The 23,412-nt window shown below is 36.7% G+C and overlaps 1 protein-coding gene across 4 annotated transcripts in view; it reads right to left on the bottom strand.

The window, feature by feature from the left end:
* NALCN (sodium leak channel, non-selective) overlaps positions 1–23,412 on the bottom strand; it is a 314,423-nt gene that overhangs the window by 118,211 nt on the left and 172,800 nt on the right. For 3 of the 4 annotated variants that reach the window (XM_080660974.1, XM_080660971.1, XM_080660973.1), the window contains exons 14-15: positions 16,224–16,361; positions 1,070–1,144 (exon numbers count right to left, since the gene is read on the bottom strand). In XM_080660974.1, coding sequence (XP_080517100.1) covers positions 1,070–1,144; positions 16,224–16,361 — 213 coding nt within the window. The remainder of the gene's footprint in view (positions 1–1,069; positions 1,145–16,223; positions 16,362–23,412) is intronic. The other variant, XM_080660972.1, reaches the window with a different exon arrangement.

Here is a 23,412-nt window from a genome sequence, read left to right as displayed (position 1 = left end):
GTGATTAAATAAAACTTACTAGGTATCAGTGATACTTTGATAAAACAAATGATACATACTTAAAGCAAAGCGCCATGTAGTTTATTTAAATGGGCATCTTTACATCCATTTTTTTTCTTTATTGACAACCCTTAGTTAAAACACAGGCTTTGAAGATGTAAACAAGAGTGGTAAGATGAAATGCCTAAAGTAACTTTCAGATATGAAAATGACAACAACATAATTTAAATAAATTATGTCTCTGCTTTGTTAAAAAATAGACACTCAGATGCAATTTGATAATGCTGAAGGTGAAGGGCCTCCTTGATCTAGATAGGATTTGTTTTAGAGATTTGGTACTCTTTGGAAGCATCCCAATTATTCTTGCAGTGTTGGGGAGGATAATGCAAGATTATCTGTTCCAGTGTCCTTTTCCCCCACCCACTCTCCTGAAAGGGTCTTTCATAGAGCCAGATATTCAAGCAAAGTATCCTCCATGTAACAGAAACTATGAGAAGGATTGGTCATACCTATAATCTTTCTGCCATCAGTAACATAACCTTCATACATTTTCATTTTTTTGGATACAATTTTCATTGCCATAACATCCAATCTGTTTTCATACTTAACTGGGCACAGTTGATCATTTACTCATTCCATTTCTTATAATCACCATGGGTACCCAGACTAAATTCTCTTTTAGTATCTATAGGTAAGGTAAATTGATGCTTAATATTTTTATGATGATCAAGAGTACCACATATAATTATGCAAAAAGGCAACTTGGCTCTGAAGCATTTCATTTTCAGACAACCTTCATTTAATGGCAGAAGGAGAATAGTCTCCAAGTCCAATTTACTACACTATATCAATCTTACCCTTACTCATAATAATAATGTAAAAATGTCCCTAAGATAATTATAGAGCAATATAAAATTTTCTTTGCTGATAATAAAAATTAAGCAAAAAACTATTTTGCCAACTTAGACTGCTGTAATTTATTAAAAATCTATATTGTTACTTTGAAGTTTGAACTGCTTTAATATTACCTGTAAGCACATGTTTTAAGAATCCCCCATATATTACTTACTTGTTTAAGCTTCTTTAGATCTTCATCAAGTTCTAAGTTGTCCAAAATAACAGCAACAAACAAACTCAGGAGGATCTATAAAATGGTTAAATAACAATGAAAAAACCCACATGCTGTAAGTATCAAAATATTATTTATATATGATATAAAATATCTCCCTAAAATATACACCATATAGAATGCATTAAATGAAAATAAACATGTGTTGTGAATCACTGCATAGGTATTTTAAGGAATTTATTCCAAATACATTGAAGGAAATAAGCAATATAAATATTCATTTGCTTAAGAAGCCAACTTAAAATGGAAATTAAGTAAAAGTTTTTTATAACTCAATGATCCCAATTCTGAGACCATATCCAAATAAAATAATCTGAAGAACTCATGGCATTTTTATATACAAGAGCGCTTGATAGAGTTGTCTATAAAAGTGAAATATTGGAAATAATATCTAACCTTACATAAACAGTTAATACAGTTAATAGAGATCTCTATTATAAGATTCATGCAGCCATTAAAGATGTTCATTGTGGGAGCTAGTCTTGCAGAAGTCCCCCAGGTGTTCACACTTTTGTGAGTCTTTTGTTGTCACATTCTTGTGAGTCCCCACCATGATGAATACAGCTGGTATGTGTAAGCAATAGGAAATGGAAATGATCGTTTGTAATAAAAGACATTGTGGGTTTTACCCTGCTCTCTCTCTCACCACTCTGGTAGAAGCCAAGTGCCGTGTCATGAAGACACTTAAGGGGCCCTATGGAGAGGTCCGTGTGGTGATGAGCTGAGGCTTCTTGCCTACAGCCACAAGTGACTCATCTTAGAAGTGGATACTCCAGCCCCACTGAAGCCTGCAGGCCCAGCCAATCTCTGGACTAGAAACTCATCTGACACTCTGAATAGAAACACCAGCTAAACCTGTCTCAGATTCCTGGCCTGCAGAAACTGCATGAGATAATAAATGTGTATTGTGGTGGAAGCTCTTAAGTTTGTTCATGATTTGTTATACAGCAATAGACAACTAATGTACTCATAAATTTTTATTAGTGTTAAAAATGCTTATACTACAATATTAGGTAAGAGTATATATGGTGGAAGTACAACCGAGTACAAAAAGAAATAGAGAAAAGGCTAGAAGTTTCTTTAGAGATGTTCATGCTGCTTGCCTTTGTGAAAAGTGATTTTTTTCCCTTTTCTTTGTATTACACCATATTTTCCAAATAAAAAACAAAACAGGTATATACTTCTTTTGGAATGGGTAAATAAGGTAAAAGAAAGAAAACAACAAAAATGCACAATTTTAAAAATATTTTAATTTCTAGTCCTTTTTCAACTTGGACTTCTAAAGTTCCACATTCATTCGATAATCTTTTTTATTCCAAATTTATATTCTTCCTCTCAATTTCCCTTTTAACAAATTATTTCCACTTATGTTTTTGTTTGTTTGTTAATCCTCACTGGAGGATATATTTTCCATTGCTTTTTAGAGAGAGAAGGGAGGGAGGGGGAGAGAGAGAGAGAGGGACACACACACACACACACACACACACACACAGAGAGAGAGAGAGAGAGAGAGAGAGAGAGAGAGAGAGAGAGAGAGAGAGAGAGAAATATTGATGTGAGAGAGACACATTGATTGGTTGCCTCCCAAATTCACCCTGACCAGGCTGGGGATCAAACCTACAACCCAGGTATGGGCACTTGACCTGGAATTGAGCCTACACCACAGTGGCCAAGGCTCCACTTGTTAATATTAGACAGTTAAGCATGAAGGTAAGAATGTTAAGGCAATTTAGTCATCACGACTTTTAAGTACCAGAGAGATTATTATGTATAAATTAATGGCTAACTCTTTTCTAAGTTTAATGAAAGTATAACAAGGAAAAAGAAGCCTCTAAAACATTATTACATTTTGACAGGATATACTTGGCTTAGGACTAGTACCAGTACCCTTCCTTTTCATCGCATGTCCTTTGGGATTTTACCAGAACTTAAAGAAGATACAGAATGGTCTAGACCAGTAGTTCTCAACCTTTCTAATGCCGTGACCCTTTAATACAGTTCCTCATGTCGTGGTGACCCCCAACCATAATATTATTCTCGTTGCTACTTCATAACTGTAATTTTGCTACTGTTAATGAATCGTAATATAAATATTTGTGTCTTACGATGGTGTTAGGCGACCCTGCTAGAGGTTCTCAACCTGTGGGTCGCAACCCACAGGTTGAGAACCGTTGCTGTAGAGCCTAAGACCATCGGAAAACACAGATATTTACATTACGATTCATTAACAGTAGCAAAATTACAGTAATGAAGTAGCAATGAAAATAATTTTATGGTTGGGGGTCACCACAACATGAGGAACTGTATTAAAGGGTCGCGGCATTAGAAAGGTTGAGAACCACTGGACAGACCATAGATTTTTACTGATCTTCCCATGTCTGCCACACTATGGGCATCTGGGCACAGATACATTCAGGCTTACTCTAAACCAACCATTATACTCTAAACAGGACATTATACAGTTCACTCCAAGTTTAGCTCCCTTCCCATGACCTTGATGTTTATCTTGATGTTATCGTGACAAGTAACAGCAGAGGAGGAGTCTTATCTTTCCTGCCAACCTTGCCCAAGATTCAGAGATGTCCACCTCAAGGTCTTTTGGGAGTATGAGCTGTCTCATACCACTTCTATCACTCATTGGCACTTGGGCAGGCTCTGTGTTCTAATTTAACCAATTTTCCTATATTTCCAGTGAAAGGACAAACAAAAATCTAAAAAATAAAAAATTCCCTGATGAAAAAAGGGAAAGCAACTGTCTGCCTCCCCTTTCTTAGGGCACTTCCTTAGAAAACTTTGTCCTTGTAAATTCTTCCCCTGTCCCTTTGAGAGGTATACAAATCTTTTTTAAAGTTCTAAACAATCATCTTCTGTTTTACAACCCAGGAATAGCACCCCTTCTCCATGGGCGGGGGTGTGTATAATTTAGCTACTTGGCCCCACCCCTTACAAAACTACCAACTTGTCATGGAGAAGTTGGATTTTTCCTTTGGATAAAGGCAATTAGCTACCACAGATGACCACCCCAGTTACCAGAGGAATTTACAGGGAACTATATTTAACAAATGGTTCTGCAGAGTCTTTTTACTTGAGGACTGTTGTTTCCATCTTGAGAACATGGATGTACTATGGGATATGTATAAAAGGGTGAGTTACTTTCTGTCTTTGCAATCTCTTAGCAGGTTGCCTGTGATGCCCATCGAAGCCTGGTTTAGTGCTCATCCAATAACAGAATTATTTTCTTTCTCGTCTGCTTAGGTGGAGAGATTTTCCAGATTGGCAGATTTTATTTTTAATTATTTCCTCAACACCAGACAGATGGCAGGCTACTTAAGGACAGTGAGGTTAGGCTATTCGATTAAATTCCACAGGCATTTGATTGGACTCCACTGATGTGCCAGACATTGCCTGGCCAGGAAAATAAATGCAATATTGCACTCACTGTGATGAAGTTCACAGTTGAATTAAGTGGACGTAGGTTGGAAGCCTGGTAGAAAAGAGCGTTGTGGTTGGGGACCTCAGTTAGCAGGTAGGCTCTATCAGCCACAAGCTATGTGGCTCAATAAATTGCAGCTACTGTAGTTTTATTTAACCCTCGCCAGCAATACTGGTGTATGGTATAGCCCATATAAAAATATGTGGACATAAACTTAGATATTGGAAATGAAAATAATTTTCTTGCTATTACTACAAATGAACTTAATTTAGTCCATAAGCCCTCCATTTGCACTGATAGCTGAAAACTGAATTTTGCTAGATCCCATTTCATCCTGTAAAACTCAGTTACACTGGAATAAATGCTCCTTTTCTTTCTAGGGCTGATTTAAAGTAAAGGATGTGATTGTCATCAGCACCTGGTCCGCTGTGGCCATGTGGCCTTTCCTCTGTCACACTTCAGGGGAAGCCATGGCACTTGTTTTGGGGATTCTGGGCTTTCTCACTGCTGAATTAGTCACTACCTCAGCTCCTAAAGCCCCTGCTAAGATCTCTGATTCTTAGTGACACTCCGTGTTAGTTTTATTTTCCTCAGGCTCCTGTAACAAATTTCACAAGCTTGGTGGTCTGAACCAACATATTCTTTGACAGTTCTGGAGGCCAGAAGTCCAAAATCGAGTTGTCAGCTGGACATGCTCCCTGCGAAGGCTGCAAGGGAGGATCCTTCTTGGCCTCTTCCAGCTTCTGGTGGCTCCAGGTGTCCTTGGCTTGTGGCTGCATCACTCCAATCTCTGCCCCTGTCTTAATGTGGCCTTCTCTTTCTCCCTATATCTTGTGCTCACCTGGTATATATCTCTAATAAGGACACTTGTCATTGGATTTAGGGTCCACCTGGATAATCCAGGATGATGTCATCTTAAGACACTTAATTTAATTACATCTGTAAAGACCTTTTTTCCAAATAAGGTCACAATCAAAGGTTCTGCAGTTAGGACATGGACATATCTTTTGGGGGACACCACTCAACCCCTTCAGCTCTCCATCTGGTTTCTGGCTTGGGCCATAGTTCCTTCAATGGTGTTGTTCCTATATACTGGCTCTCAACTCCCAAGGAAATTTGGAAGTTCTACCATTCCAGGAAGGAAGTATGGGAGACTTGTTCTTAGGGGATCTTTTAGGTCCTCTCTCTACCTAGACCTCTCAGGCAGCTACCCAACTCTGTCCAGGCTGCCCCTTGTCTATGTGGGTCCCCCAGTGAGGCTATTTCCCCCCCAAGTTCAGACAAGAAGTGGATACAAGACAAATCTTGAATGTCAAAGCACACCTAGGTTGTTGCCCCTGAGTTTGGCATGTCACCCTACCACCAAAACACACTTTGCCTCACTGACTCTTTCCAGAGATTTCTGCCTCCTTCATGCTCCATCCCAGAAAACATTCTTCTTTCCTTTCAGAAAATAAGAGTGTGAAGTAAGATTGGACCGGGGGTTCTGAGGGGGTCTACACAAGTGTGAGGACCGACCAACAGACATGAAACCCAAGCAGAATATCACACATTTATTACTGTGTCATCTGAGCATTTAGATTTCTGAGAGCTCATCTGGACAAATGGGTCAGTGCATCTTCTGAACACTACTCATTTAAGAGTGTGAGACACTGAGCCCAACCCTGTGCTACCAAGACAGCAACATACCAAGGAGAAGGATAATTTCAGCATTAAGAGAATTGTGAGGAAGGCTTGCTAGGTGAAATGAGCAAAGTCAGGGCTTTGGGAGCATGTGGCTAATTAAGGGCCTGGTGAGCAGCTAAGAACAGCCAGAGCGTGGTTGCCAGGGAGGAGGCTGGGGGAGGCTGGAGAGGTGGGAGAGGGAGGTAGTGTAATAATCACAAAGTGATGACATTCGTTTCTTCTCTGTGAATTTTTTTCTTTCAGATATTGTAGTTGCTTTTTTTTAAAAAAAAATGCATGTAATGTAGCTGTTTTAAACTGGCTTACTGAAACGTTAATGAGGCAGTGTAAAGTGCAGTTTGACAAAGGTTATTAAATATATAACATTTTATTTATTTATTTATTTATTTATTTATTTATTTATTTATTTATAAATATATTTTTATTGATTTCAGTGAGGAAGGGAGAGGGAGAGAGAGATAGAAACATCAATGATGTGAGAGAATCATGATTGGCTGCCTCCTGCATGTCCCTCACTGGGGATTGAGTCCATAACCCGGGCATGTGCCCTGACAGGAAATGAACCATGACCTCCCGGTTCATATGTCGATGCTCAACCATGGAGCCACGCTAGCTGGGCTATTTATTTATTTTTAAAGTACATTTTGCACATTCTTCTTGGAGAAAAGAAAAAATAGCTCCCTCATAGCAGGATAGAGAGACAGATGTGGGATGCTAACTGCACTTTCTCCTTGTCATGCAGATAAGAGTTTGATATTCATGATAGAGAGAAGGCAAGACTCAAAAAGGAAAGGCTTTGGTTTTGTTAGCAAAAATGCTGCAGAGGCTTGAAAGCTCCATACTTACAGAATTGAGACAAGCTGTTGGGAAGGATAATGGCACCAAATTGAACAATTATAGAAGAGAAAGTTTATAGTTTGCTTGAAACTATCCTTCAGCCCAACTTCATTCTACAAATATCCTGCAATGTTTAGGCATCACTGCTTAATTAACATGACAATGTGATGGCAAAACCAGAAACTATTTAAAAATATATGTGGAGCTTGAGTTTCCTCCCGAAACTATTTGCACATGGACTTTTAGCTTGATCTTTGTGGCCATGTTCCTAATTGAAGGGCACTGTGATAAGGTGACACCTTGGCACTCAGGGTCAGAGGTGACCAAAGTCTGCCTTTGACTCTCTTTGGAATGGAGATAGATGATATAGGGGAGGCAGGCTGGGTCTGCAGCTGGTCCTAAGGAGGTGAGAATTACTTTGTGGTTCTTTTCTCAGACTCTAATAGGATGGCAGTAGCCACTGTGATACATAAATAGAAATGAAGAGAGGGTGGCAGCTTGGGTTCCATCACTTTTAATTTACACTGTCAATGAGACATATTGTTTTCCTACAAACCCAGTGCTCTGTGGAATGGGACTGGGGGTGCTGGCTGGAGTGGGTCTGCCACTTCCCAATGCATGGTATTGAAAGTCCTGGGAGTGGGGGGTGAATCCTTTTTCTGAAAGCAAGAAAGATTGCTCAATTCCTGTTTGTTTGTTTGATTTGTTTGTTCTGGTTTTATACAAAGCTGAGTTAATGCTCATTAGTAATCTGAACCCATTACATTGATGTCTGAATCTTATTTTCAATGTTTAAATACTTACAAGTGCCAAAAGGTTTCCCACAGCCATTAAGTGTGACTCACAGGTTTATATGAAAATGTTATTAATATTATAAAGAAATTTTACAGGGACTTGCCACGTTGACTCAAAGAGCTTCATCGTTTGCATTAAATACCTTTACACTTTGCCAGTTCTCAATTATGCAACCAACCCACTCTGCCTTATATTTTTTATACTTAGGTTTATATAGTATTTAAATTTGTAATGTGGCACCAAATCTGTATCACTATTTTTTTAATGATGTAATTTCCATGGGAATAAAGATTAATGATATATCCTTTCATTTCCTCTTGAGCTTTGTTAAAGCACAAGCGGTACATAGTTTCAATACAGCAGTATTTCATTTGTGCAACGCTTTCAAAAAATAAATTCATATATATACATATACATTCATGCATTGGCTACTTGCCACTTTTAACAGGTCTCTAACATTCCATTATATGAATATGCAACACAAGTATTTGTTCTACCGCATAATATACAACTGATGTAATACGGTCACTTCCCTATTTTATGACCACTATTGAAACCTTATGAATCACCAATGTCAATGAAAACGTTGAGAATAACTATTAAAAATTTCCAGGTATTTAATTCTTTATTTTCCTCAGACTATAATGCCCATGCTCAAGATTTTAGAATTGGAAATGCATTCAGTGTGGGAAAGGCCACATATCAGGTCTCAGGACGCCTGGCAAGGATCCTTCTTAGAATTTTTAAGAATGACAGTAACATATTGGTGGGATGTTGATCTTCTAGCTTAGATTTCAAAGCATGCTTTCCCAGGTTCAATATGGCTTCTGCCCCAGAGTCTTAATAGGTGTTCAGCTACTATAAGTCCTTATGTGTCCTCTTTTCTTTTTCTAACTACTCCTCTCATGCCTTACACACTTCTGAAAAAGCCAGACTAACCTGAGCTAAGCGTTCACTAGGTATTCACCATGTTTCAAGTTTTATACATTTAACCATAGACAAACTTGTTTTCTTGCATTTATCCACAGTACATTTCAGCAAAATTCAATAAACTACAGAAGTTGTATTGCTAGTATCATTATTTCCTCCAAGTGTATTCGGACATGACCATTCTGTCCAATATACTTTACCTCAGACTCACTTTTGGGTTATCATGATTCAGACTCCTGACAGTTGTGGTTTATTTTTTTACCATTTTAGAATGGGTTCACTTGGTTGAAGATTTCTGTCTCTGTAGCTGCATATCCTATTTTGCATTCTCCCCAACCCTGCATACAGTTGCACCCCAGCCTTATGTACCTTTCCCTTTTCACGTCTTTTCTGGTAAAGTTTACTTTTATTACTTTCTTTTCCTTTTTAGATAGCTTAACGATAGAACTTTTGGCTGAAATGCCATCTTTAGTCTTATTCCTTTCTCTACTATACACTCTAATCATAATTTCTACTTAAAAATGGTTTTTAATATGCAATAGAAGCATAGCTGTTAGCTAGTCAACACCCACAATCTTGGGTTTTTCTTTTCCTTCTTACCATTTATAATCACGATCTCCTAAGCCATCTTGCTGGCTGTAGTTGGAAACAATCTCATTTTTCATATAGGTCAACAAAAAGTCAAATGTAATCAGAGCAATGTAAAATGGGAAATGTTAGATACAGATGCACTTTTCAATGAATTCTATAAAATCAAGTTACTTAATTTACACCTTGGAATGCCCATTTTTGTCAGAAAAATATGACTATTCTCAGAAAGCTGCCACTGCAGAAGCAAAATCAAGAGATTGCTAGGTTAATTTAAGCCCTTCAAAGGTAACAAAATGACTATCCACAATGGACGCTTAATTACATTTTCTCTCTCAGTATTCACATCACAGGGCTTTCCTTTGAAACAATAATAAAGGGGAAACCACTGAGAATAAAAAATAGAGTCTTTCCACAGTCCTTAATCCCCAAATCACTGGCAAAAGTGAAGAAAAAGATGCATTTCACAAGCGTTCGGCAAACTGCTGTCAGGACAGAAATATGGGATACTACCAGGCAGATGAGAGAGAAATTTTAAAAGTATAATAGGTAATGGTTATGAATATGCATTTGCTAAACACTTAAGGTTGATTTTCATTGTGCACTGAAAAATTGGCACCCCCAGGGAGTGATTGAATAGCCTGTTGTTGTTTTTTTTATGCCGGAACAAACAGCAAAACATTATTATTTTTTTCTTTTTTTTGCTGCTTGGTACATGCCAGTCCCTGGGAAGACTAAATCAGACACTCACCAGTTGGGTGGCACCACTGGCCAGTGTGGCTAAAAACAATCAGAGCTTGTACATTTATGTAGGCGTTTTTTCATTTGGGTTGTAATGTTCTGCAGTATTTTGCTAAAAGAAACCTCCATGCACATATTTACATGTTGGTCCACAAACAATGTCTGCCTTCTTTACTGTCAACATTTTAAACACCATTTCGGATCATATAGAGCCAGAATGACTGGGAAGCAGGTGTTTATTATGTGGACACTGATCACATAGCAAGTAACAATGGCATGTACTCATGGAATCACCACTTGTATCACTAGGCCTGGAATCACAGGTTTTATTTGTGGGTTTGTTTGTGCTTACTAGTCCTATTTATGTGCTAGTTGTAGGCCCAAAGAGGACAGGGATTAAGCTCTTCACACTTTGGTTGGGATATAGGTTAGTACTTACACATGGTAGAGATTTAATAAAACTGTACAGAATCAAATTGAGCTAACTTAATAGAGCCCATTATAGTGATGGTCAGTCTGAGGATAAACAAGAAAAGAAAAACAATTGCTGATCATACTTTAAACAAAATCTCCAGGGAAGTGACTTCAGTCCCTAGACTTTTGGGGTAGTATAGAAGTAACGTTCTCAGTTTTAGTTTGGTTATAGAGTGTTTTCTTTAACTGAATTAATTATTTCTCATTTTAAAAAATCACTTATACATTTTAATATCTGAATAACTGACCTTTTTGCATTAGGTTCATAGTCAGTGAAATCAACTAAATATTTCAAAGCTTTAAAATTTTAACATAAATGTGCTTGAGAAAAGTCAATTTGAGTTATACTTAAGCAGTGTATTTCACCTAACTTATACCACATATAAACAGAATTTGAAATGCATTAAAAACCTAAAGTCAAAAGGCAAAAAATTAAAACAATTAGAAGCAAGAGGAGAATCTTTTTATTACCTCAGGGTGGGAAAGAATATCTTATGCAGGAGTCCAAAATAACTATTGACAATAAATAAAAAACTGATAGTTTGACTGCATCAAAATATGCCCTAATGTTATCGGTGGGGTGCCCTCTGTGTCCCCACCTCTTGCCAGTGGAAGTGGAATTATTGGGGTGCCTCTGGGAAAAGAATTTCCTGAGGCCCCAGGGAAGATGAGTTATTATGGAAAGCTTTATTGATGATGTAATATTAAGGGGGTTCCCTTCCAAGGCCCCATTTCCCTCTGTCCTGCCATGGAAAAAGTCCAATCGTGTTTTCAGCAGGGCTAGGATTAAAGCCACTGCCCAGAGTTTCTGCTCCATATTAAAGCACAGTACAGTCCAGCTTAGGTCCCAGCTGCGGTTCATTGTGCGTGGGGTCTCCATGGCCATGAGCCATGCGGTTGCTTAAGGTCATATTTTTACGGAGGCCCATGGGTGACTGTGGGCCACAGAGCAAGAGAGTGCAAGGGAGCAGGGGAAAAGCAAGAGAAATAATTTTTTGTCTGGGGATTGTAACCTTCCAAGATTTCATGTGCTTGCCGTGCTCCACCCTCTAGCCAAATATCTTTTTCCAGATTAGACTGACGACAGGTAAGCATGTTTCCTACAGCACCCCAACTTCACTGCACATGTGTCCATTTCCCACTTTGTTTGATTCCTTCCCCTAGTGATCTGCAGGGAATGGACTAGTGGTTCTCTGGGGAGCATGAAGGTGCAGCTTCCTTGTGAAGCTGCCCCGATGACCCTACTCACAATGTCTAGCCTCCCCTTTGCTCCTTTCTCAGTATTGGTATTAGCTAGCTAATTATGGCAATAACAAAAAGATATCACAAATTAGAATAACAGAACACTGCCTAAGAAAGGACATTTATATAGTAGTCAAGGTATTAATATCCATAATATATGTACTACTCCAACACATGCATTTAAAAAAGACAAACTAGATTTTGGAAAAATAAGTAAAGCATATGATTGGGTGAGTCACAAAGAAGATGGGCAATCAATATATGAAGAAGTGCTCCCTTATTAATAATTATAAAAGTGCAAATATGCAAGTTAAGGAAAAGTAATACCACCATTCAACTCACAAGATTGTCAAAACCTTAAAAGCCTAACAATATCAACCATAAGTGAGAATGTAAACACACAGGGATTCTCAACCATTGTTCTTGGGAGGGCAAGTTAGTGCAGCTTGCTTATAGAGCAGGAGTCCTCAAATGAGAGGTAGAGAGAGTAAAGGTGTTAGGCCTTGAGGGCCAACAGGCAACATTTTAGATATTATATAGGTACTCACATAATCATTTAATAATACACAAACCAGTCTTAGTCCACAGGCTACATATAAAGCCTGTTGACCAGATTTGGTATGGCTTGCAGACCTGTGCTACATTTGGGCAGTATTCAGGATATCAGAGTCCACTTTCTAGCATATATCCTAGAGAAGCTCTCATACAAGGGGACACTATGTACAAATGTATTAGTGGCAACATCATAAAACAACCTAAATATGCATGGCAAAGGGAACTGATAAACAAACATGGTATATTCAGTCATAGTTCATATATTCATGACAATATATACCAAATGAGCTTTATGTATACCTAGATAAAAAGATTTCAAAAAACAATAATAAGTGAGAAATTTAACTGACAACAAATGCAGAGTTTGATACCACTTATTTTGAAAGTTGCTGCTACTAAAGACTTGTAAGGAGGGAAACACCTGGTCAAATATAAGTTAGCCTCAGAATGGTGTGTGGTCATCACAGTAGAGAACCAGGGCATCAGGTGTCTCCACCAGGGTAGTCATCAGTGCACTACAGTAGCACTTCTCAAACTAAAAACTTAATATTAATGTTAAAAATGAATGGTATGCAGCGGTCGCCAACCTTTCGGACCTCACAGACCACCAGTGGTCCGTGGACCACCGGTTGTCGACCGCTGGAAAATGTTTGTAGATGATAACCTTAAATTTAAAAACATTGTATATTTTAATATACTGTATATTGTATATGTGTGGGAAACTATTGTATTTCATTTATTTTAATATACACATTTATTTTCACATTTTAACAACCCTGAAAATAGGATGCACCTTTTCATCTATGTGTATAGTTTAATTGTTGGTTTTTTGTTAATGTTACACAAAATAAGAGTCTTTTTATAGTTGAGAATATGTTAAATTTAGTGAAATATGATTTAAAACTGGAAGATGAATTCATACCAAATTCATCATATTCACTGTCTGGGAGACAATGATCATTGTGTGGGGAAAGAAGAAGGAGGGAGAGAGAAACTTGGTACAGGAAGAATCATAAATGATATTTTAAACTTAACAACAATACTTTACATCTATATAGTGAAAACATCTGAAGTAACATAATAATGTGTTAGCATTTATTAATATACAGCTTTAAATGCACATACCATCTTACTTAGACTGAAAGGCACTCAGTGTTGGTGGCAGCTATGACCATCCACTATTTCATGGCTAAAATCTCCTTCAAAATACAAGTCCAACTCACATGGAGGTGGCAAACTTGGGCACTAGGTGTGGGGCATTATTATCTTCAATTTCAGATATAACATGACATAGAGATCAGGGGGGTTGTCTGGTTCCTCCAAGTCACACATCTAGTGACCAGCAGAGCTAGAACCTGAATCTAGATTTTGAACTCCAACTCCATACTCTTATACTCAGCCACACTTACTAGACCACCCTTATTGACTTTTCAATTCTCAATTGCTTTACAGATTTGAAGAAATTATGAATAAAAGAATTAACAATTTCAATTTTCAGTTTTAACTAAAAACTACCTTTAGGAAACAACAATGAAATTATAAAAAAGTGTTTTGAGCAGATACTTAAATCAGTAGAATGAAGGGATGAAATTAGATATGGGTTTTCAAGCTATGCTCAATGGGTTCCTAAAGGCTCAGATGAATCTCAGGAATCCTCAGAAGTGCTCCAGGGTTCCACAGTCATTGCCATGCTTTGGCCCAGTAAGGAAAATTTAGACTACCCAAGTAGTCTGTGTACAGATTTAACATAACATTTTATTATATTAGCAATCCCTGTAGAAGTTCACTTGAAAAACTAGACAGTTTTTCTTTCTGCTTTCATAATGTGTGAGTCTCAGTCTTAAGGATCAAAACTATATCTCTATGTTAAAAGATCTGCAGTGAGGTTAGCAAACAATTATATTATTTTTTAAAATATACTTTTATTGATGTCAGAGAGGAAGGAAGAGGGAGAAAGAGATAGAAACATCAATTATGAGAGAAATCATTGATTAGTTGCCTCCTGTACACCCCATACTGGGGATCAAGCCCGCAACTGGAGAATCTAACCATGACCTCCTGGTTCATAGGTCAACGCTCAACCATTGAGCCACGCTGGCTGAGCAACAATTATATTGTTTTAATAGAAAAACAATTACATAGATTATTCCCATAATTCATTATTTCAATCATATCTGTCCTGCATTTAACCCATGATCAGCATTCTCCAAGGTCTTCCATAGTTTGAAAGGAACATAAACACATAATAGGTGCCTAATAAACATTAGTTGAATTCATGAGTGAGTGAATTAATGATGAATGAATAAATGATGACAGACACAGACTGTAAGGTCCTGGAAAGGAGCGTACAAAGACCTCAGGGCCAAGTGTCCTGGGAACACCAGCACAGTCCGAATTGCCTCTGGAAGCCAGACCTTCATTCCCACTACTCAATATTCTTTCCTTTTGTGAATATTTTAAAAGTTACCCCATATAAAAAATGCCCAAACTATTTTTTTGTGATTTTACTGTTTGAACCCAAGATTTTATACCATATAACAATGCATCCCCATATACTTTTTGATAAACATGCCTTAGTTTTAAAAGCCTTTGCCTATAGCAAATGCAACCTGTAATATAACATCCAGTTACTCAAGCACTTGTTTGATTCATAGATATTTAGAATTGGAAGGGACCTTAAAGCTCATATGTAATTTGCTTTATTTTAGTGACTCTTGGACAGAGGTTTGATTTGATGCAGATATTTTCATTGACAATAATAAGTTTCATAATCTAAGGAAGTTGCAAGACCATAGGCTCTGATACCAGGCTGACCTGGGCATGTTCTGACTCTAACATTTACACTCTATGTGACATTGGGACAATTACTTAACTCCTCTGAACCTCGGTTTCATCATCTGTAAAATGGGAATATTACCTAACTTGATTGTACCAAATATTAGGAATAAAATTGTGAAACATTTTGCCTCTCAATAAGTAATAGCAGTTGTTTTTATTTCATGTATTCCTAATAAAGAATAGCATTCTGAATTCTTAACTTGGAACTTTTATCATAAGTACAGAGCTTAAGTTTGCTTCTTAAGTATGCATCAATTTATTATATAGAGATGTACATTTCATATTAGAAAAACCTGAGAATTACATCTCTTAGTATGTCATAGGCCACATTTCATAACTTTTCTTTGTTTTTAATAAAAATACATTGAGGGGAAAACTCTGTGTGACAGAAGTCAATTTTTTTCTTTGATTTAGTATTAGCTTTTATTGTGCTTTAAAAATATTTTCAGCTATGTGTTTTATTTCCCCCCCATCTGCTTCTTTCCGTCCCACATAGCAAAAAACACTGAGCTAATTTCTAATTAACTGACTGGATCCTGAGGTCTCCAGCTGCTATCTTCAGTTTAATTACAGCTGTGAAGAAGATGGAGTGAAACTGAAGAAAGTATCTATAAAAGGTTAAAAATAATAATAATTACATAGTTCTGGTTTGATCCTTAGATCATCTAGGATGTGAATGATTAGAAATGTTTAAATCGGTATGCAAATGTGAGATTTCTATTTTGTTTTGTCTTGTTTTCCCTCATGCAAACACTTGTACCTGATAGAGACAAATTCCTAATTAAATCTGAAATCTAGTTCCTGAAGGAGTTCATTGATTCCTGGAAATTTAGAATGGAAGGGACCTCATCCAACCAGACTATTATACATTGGTTCTCTGGCTCTCATTCTGAAATTGAATGTAGGCAAAAAAATCTGTTAATGCTCATCCCATTATGAATTCTAAGACATAATTGAAAAAAGTGCTAAACTCACCAGAGTGGCAAAAAGATGATAGAGAATGAAATAGATGGCAACCACAGGTGCCCACATGTGTCCCACAGCATTTAGAGTTTGGTCCATTACGTCTACCCATCCTTCCTGGGTAAGGATCTGGAACATGGACATAAATGCCTACAGAGGAAAAGAATGGAGGTATTAAACACCAGCTTAAGGCTTGCATGCAATTTAAATTAGTGTATGGTGTTTGAGGACTTTGATCTCAATATTAGTGATTTTTATTTGAGTGCTCAGGGGAAGAACAGCCTTAATCAAACAGATGGGAAAGGGCTGAGAACTAAAGATCCTAAAAGCCTAATATCTAACTACTCAGTGCAGCAAACTAAAATAATTGTTCTTAATTAAAATTAGCCTTATTGGTGGTAAATACTGTTGAGAAAAATTAGAAAAAAATTTGAGGAATGTAGCTTATTATTACCTTTCTTTTTTTCTCCTCTAAGTGAACTTTTTAAAATTTCCAATAGATTACTGTATATTTATTTTTGCTGCTAAGCACAACTCGTTTTTTTGTTTTTGGTATTTGTGAATACTCACCTGTGGGTATTTTTTCCATTGATTTTTAGAGAGAGTGGAAGGGAGGTGGCAGGGTGGGGGAGAGAGAGAGAGAAAGAGAAAGAGAGAGAAACATTGATGTGAAAGAGACACATCAATTGGTTGCCTCCTGCCCTGGCACTGGGGTGGGAATGGAATTTGCAACCCGGAGCCACACTGGCCAGTGCCACAACTTGTTTTTATAATGAATTACATTTAACTGTCTAAAGGCCTATGAGAATAACTTATTTTACTTCTATAGTACCCATCTATTAAATTATTTGTTATATTAAAAGCCTAAGACTCTTGGCAAAGGCTTGGAAGAGGTGGGTGCAGAGAGGAGGGGGGTCAATGAGAAAAATACAAAAGCCAAAAACCAAAGTGCACATTGGTAATACCTTCAACAAAGATAAATTTTAAAAAAAGAAGAAAAAATAAAACAAAAAATTAAAAAAGAAATATTTCTAAATAATATACTGGTAGCCATGCCGATCAACTTAATAAAGACAAATACATTTTCCAAAATTATTTTGTTTCTTTTTCAAAGCCAAGTGAAGACCATGGATAAAGCCATGACTAAAATATACACAACATTCCAACAAAAGCCAGCCAAGCTACAGGACTCCTACTCTCTGGAAAGATCTTTGCTTAGTTCCAATCTTACATATGTTTCTTATTAATTATATGATTACATATACATCTCTAATTCATGTATTCTGTACACATTAGTGCCCACTAAATGCTTTATTTATTTATTTTTCTTTTTTCTTTTAATCCTCACCTGAGGATATGTTTCCATTGATTTTTTTAGAGAGAGCAGAAGGGAGGGAAGAGAAGAAGAAGAAGAAGAAGAAGAAGAAGAAGAAGAAGAAGAAGAAGAAGAAGAAGAAGAAGAAGAAGAAGAAGAAGAAGAAGAAGAAGAGGAAGAAGAAGAAGAAGAAGAAGAAAGAGAGAGAGAGAGAGAGAGAGAGAGAGAGAGAGAGAGAGAGAAACATCAATGTGAAAGAGAAACATTGATTAGTTGCCTCCTGCTCACACCCAGACTGGGTATTAAACCTGCAACTGAGGTATGTGCCCTTGACTGGGAATCAAATCCGAGACCCTTTGGTCTGAAGGTGGATGCTCTAACCACGGATCCAAACGAGGCAGGACAATAAATGCTTATTGATGAGAATTTATGATGATGTCTGGGAAAGTTGACAATTGGAATTTAGTGACTCTTTAAAAATGTATTTATAGGTCAAAGTACAATGAAGACTTAAGTTGAATCCTCAGGTATTGAGAATCCAAGAAATAAAGTCCAGTATAATACATAGATAAACCGATCCCGAGATATAAGCTCCTCCGTTACCTAGAACCAAAAAGGACCTTAAAGTTAATCTAATTGACTCTTTTTTTTAAGGTAAGGAAAATTAGGCTTAAGGATGATAAGTGATTAGCCCAAAGTCACTCTATTAATTTGTGGCACTAAAAGAAATATTACTCAGGTGTTCTGACTCCATAGTAAGTACTTTTCTAAGTGTTGATTCCTGTGTTCAGTGAGATCTTGAATCTACTACTTCCCAATCAGACTCACACAGTAAGCTCTCTCAGCATAGTCTCATTTAACCCACAGATAATCAAGGCCCAATATATAACAAACCCATTTGAACAAAGGAGACATTATTAAATGAATCTTGAAGTATGAGAAACATTTTTCCACTCCCTTTATCCATGTGTAAAACTTCTCGAGTTAATTTTTCTACAATCCGATTATCCTGCAAAGTCTTCTGTTCATAAAAGTATGAAATACATTGCTATTGATACTTGAATTCAGGATCACCAAGTAACAAAATAATATTTCCTTTGCCAGCTGCCTAAGCGAATGTTAGCTTTAACTCATTATAAAAATGCTTCAGAGAATGTTTAACACATCATTTAACCTCAGAAGTTGCCAGGGCTTATCATGGGGGCCAATTATTTTTTCCTGTATTTTTTTTCTGTTGAATATTTATTACCTTCAAAGGCAAGGAACATAAGTTCCAAAGATGATTCACATAAAATATCAGATTGCTGTATTTTCTTCAATGGAGATGTCACTAGCGTGAAAGTGTGTGTTCATCCTAAAGACTCAATTGCAATAGAGAGAGTCAAAATATCTACCAATACAAAAGGGATTTTATTGGACATAAATTTTTTTTCTCCAAAGTAACCAAAATGTTTATGATTAAGTCCAATAGATTTATTTTGGTATCCAGACCAAAAATTCAGGTGATCCTTTCAGCTGCCTGGACACAAACCAATCTAGTTTGTTTTCATATACTGCAATAGCTTTCATGAACACTCAGCTATTATGCATTCAGTAAATGTTCAGGAATGTGGAGCTGTGGGACTGTAACCTGTTGCTGTGAGATAAGCAATGTGGGCAAGAACATTGGGATTATCCTCTACTCTTTTCAGAGTCTCAGAAGAAAATAATCTCATTTTCACACAGCTCAGCCACCTGAAAGTTCATATTATGAGATGCTGTGAATTATATTTGAGAGCAAAGTTTTCTGTACAATGTTATTCGTGTGTTTATAGCTGCTTACATGAATAAACCAATGAAAGGGGGTATCATGAAATGCTTTTATTATAGGCTGAGAATTAATTTGTGTCCTGCAGGAAGGGTGCCTTATCAGTTTTGCTGAGATTTTATTCAGAAATTTAAATCCAAATGGTAGTTCGTTTGAAGTTTTGAATCAAGTGCACTTATTGACTTATATTATCTGCAGGATCTTGTTCCTTAAAGAACCCACTTAGTTTATTTATTCAAACAGGGTAATTAGTGGTTACTGAAGGTTTCATGTGTTGGGGATTGAGATGAAGAAGACATGGTTTGTTCTCTTAAGAAATTTAACAGAAAAGAAAAAGTGACAAATATGGTTTGTAGGAGAAATATGGTAAAGCTACCAAAAAGCAAGTTAGAAGGACCAACATATTCCCCCCAGGTAAGTCAAGAACAGGTTTGGAAAAATGATGGCATTTGACTTTCATGATGCAGATGATTAGGATTAGGATGAAAAGAAGGTGATGAACAAAGGCCTAGAGAAAGTTGTTCCTTTGAACTACTTTTCCTTCTCTTATGCTATTTTCCTTCCAGTTGACTCAGTCCCCCAAATCCTTATTGGTTTCTACTAGCTCTTTATAAATTGAGAAGATGAACCTTGTACCTGTCATATATGTTTAATGGATTTTCCCCCCTATCACTCATAGTATTTTTGCAAACATAAATTTTAAATTTCTCTGTGGTCTAATTTATCATTCCTTTTATTTAAGGTGTTTTATTTTGCTTAAAAAGACTTCTGACACTGCAAGATTCGATATAAATGTTCCCATATTTTTATGCAACAGTTTTTCAGTTTCCTCATTTTATTATGTTTAACATGTTGAACCAGAAGTCATTGTTTAAATCAGTTTAAATCTAGAATTTATTTTAGATAATAAATGAGACAGCAATTAATCTTATTTTTCTTTTCAACAGGAGGTCAGTTGATTCAGCACAATTTAATTGAAAAATTTGTTTTTTTTCATTAATGTGAAATATCCTCTTTGTCATATATTAAATATTCCTATGCTTTCAGCTATATTTATGGATTTTCTATTCTTTTCCATCAGTCTATTTCATCCCCAAATTGCCTAAAATTATACATTTAATAACTTGTCAGGCTACTAGCCCTTCCCCGTAAATATTTACTCTCAGAAGTCTTTTATTTATTTTTATGTTAATTTTCCCAAAACAATGTCTTGTTTTATTCATTGAGATCTCATTAATCTAAGGAAAAATTGCTGTTGTTCTCAGTTTATCCTCCAATCTTGGAGAAAGACATATCTTTTCGTTGATTGTCTCCATTCATGAAATTCAACAGACTTCTTATTATATAGTTTCTGCTCATTTCTTGTTTTGCTATTCAAAAATCATAATCAATGTGATACCACATGATTAAAATATTACATAGTAAAGAAACCTGATGATGGGTTTCTTAATGGATAAGAAACAATGAATAATAAACAACATTGCATGCCTAAGTATTTCAGCCCCACTTCCCAGAGGCCACCATTCTTAACCATTTGTCTTTTCACTTCTGGTGGTGCTCTCTATATAACCTATTCAGTACTTCTGGATTTACCCACTTTAGACATAGACTTCTGCTATGATGTGAAGATTTAGTCACAACATCACTCCCTACTTTGCTTGACCACTCCCACATTTTGTACATAAATCGTTATTTCTATTTCTCAAACTCTCACAGAACAGCTTGCCCTCATACTGTATAATAAGAAGGTTTCAGCACCTCTGCTCATCCCATCACCTTCCCCTTCTCTCATTTCACCCTATTTTGCTACTTTACCCCTCAAGTCCAAACCTATAGATATAAACAGGAGTAAATAGCTTTGTTTACAAATGCTTTTTCTTTTTTGTTTCTAATTACATGATCACATATTAAACATCACCAGCCAGGTCAGGTCCTGTTCATAGTGCAAGTGCCTGGCTGCAGCTAAATGAATCAGGGGAAAGCAGTTAACCTGAGAATAGGTCAGTTGCATGAGGTAATCTGGAACAAGCAACTCTGCCCCACTAAGGAAGAACTAAATCAACCCAAAACATCTCTAATGAATTTCAAATGGAAGCTGCAATGAAAAAATCACATTGTTAGCAGTAGTATCTGGAGGTGAATAATGAAGAGAGATTGGCTCTGCAGCTGATTAAGAGCAATGGGGGAGTCATTACAAAGCCAGTTATAAGTGTATTGATATTCCAAGGAAGCAAAATCTCTGAATGAACTAAAATTACATGGTAAAGAAAATGCATTGAATAAAGAGATTGCAATGATGCTCACCAAATGGAGAAGGAAGGTTTTGAAAATCATAAGCTTGGTGAATATCATATTCCTTGGGTATGTGGGAGCACTCAAAGGTTGAGAACCAGAGTAGAGATAAAGGCAGGAGGAAGTTAGCTGTTACAGGGATGATACAGGAGAAAATACATCTAAGACCAGAGAACAGGGACTTTGGCTCACTGAAAGGGCCTGAGCACTGCAGTGTAGAGGCACAAATATCACTGCCAACCCTGCTCAGCTTCCTTTGCTGGTTTATCTTCAATTTCCTAATCTCTAAGTGTTGCAGAGCTTGAGGGCTCAATCCTCAGATTTCTTTCTTATCTCTCAATGCTCTCTAACTAGTTGATCTCATCCATTCTCGTGCCTGTAACTAGCATCTATATACTAATGTTCCCACATTTGTATGTCCAGCCCCCTACAAATGTCCAGAATCAACTTCACAGCTTCACTTAGATGTCTATTAGACTCTCCATGCCTCATTCCCCAAAACTGTTCTTCCCACACTCCTTCCCATCTTAGAAAATGATAAATCTATTTTGTCAAAGGCCTCACAGACATCTTTGGACCTTCTAATTCCTTCACATCTTATATTCAATTTGTCAGGAAATCCTGCTAAATCCTAGCCTGATTCCTGGTTCCAGTTCCACATTTATCTTCAATATTCCCTGATAGTCCTACTAACACAGCTAATAGTTTCTCCTTAAGTAGCCCTACATTTTGATGCTGTACTTTCTGGTCATAAACCAAGATTGAGAGACTTAAATTAAAATAAGTTCACCAAAAAGGGAAGAAAGGAGAATGAACAAGTATTTGCCAGGCTTCTCTTTTGTTCCAACTAACAAGCCTTGGACACCAATCATGTGTGGCGTGAACAACCTTTTCTAGACCACACTTCCATCGAGTCACTGAGGGCCTTAACATAGTATTGAAGGCAGAGGCAGGTTTATCAGTGACAGGACATTCTCTTCTCTCTCAAAGATCAATTTTTGACCACAAATCTCTTTTTGATAGACCTTCTTAGACTCAGGCGAAGGCAAAGCAACGGTATTTTCCTGTGCTAAAATAAACAGGCTGAAAGTCTTTATCCAGAACTTGAAAAGTAGTTCTTAACCCTTTAAAAATATATTATGAATGTCCTTTGATAACCTGATGACCCAATGCATGTTTTAGGTTTTTAGTATGTGTAGATATCAATTTAAGTTAAAAACAATTAGATTTTTTAAAAATTAGGATAGGTAAACACCTTAAGTTTTGATCAATATATAGTGTGTGGAATATATACCATAACTTTATTTATAATTAAAAATATAGATATATTTTTTTGTGTATAAAAATGCTTGAGTGCTGGCCAGTGTGGCTGCTAGAGTGTTGTCCCATGTACAGAAAGGTCACAGGTTCCATTCCCAGTCAGGGCATATACCCAGGTTTTTAGTTCAATTCTCGGTTGGGGTGTGTACAAGAGGCAACAGATTGATGTTTCTCTCTCACATTGATGTTTCTCTCTCTCCTTCTCCCTTTCTCTCTTTAAAATCATTAAAAACATTTTTTAAAAAATGCTTCAAAGCCCATACAACAAGCTTGGAACAATCAAATAGGAAGGACTGAGGAACTAGGAAAGAGGGCAAATTATTGAACATTACAAAGTAAAAGCCTTACAAAAATATATTTTCCATATCACAAAATTCACTTTTAAAGGTGTATAATTAAATGATATTTAGTTTATCCATGGAGTTGTGCAACTATTACAACTAATTTAAGGACATTTTTATCATTTC

This window comes from Plecotus auritus (genome assembly GCF_963455305.1).
Source record: "Plecotus auritus genome assembly, chromosome: 3".
In the NCBI taxonomy this organism is placed as follows: domain Eukaryota; kingdom Metazoa; phylum Chordata; class Mammalia; order Chiroptera; family Vespertilionidae; genus Plecotus; species Plecotus auritus.
This window is presented reverse-complemented; position numbering and strand designations above follow the sequence as displayed.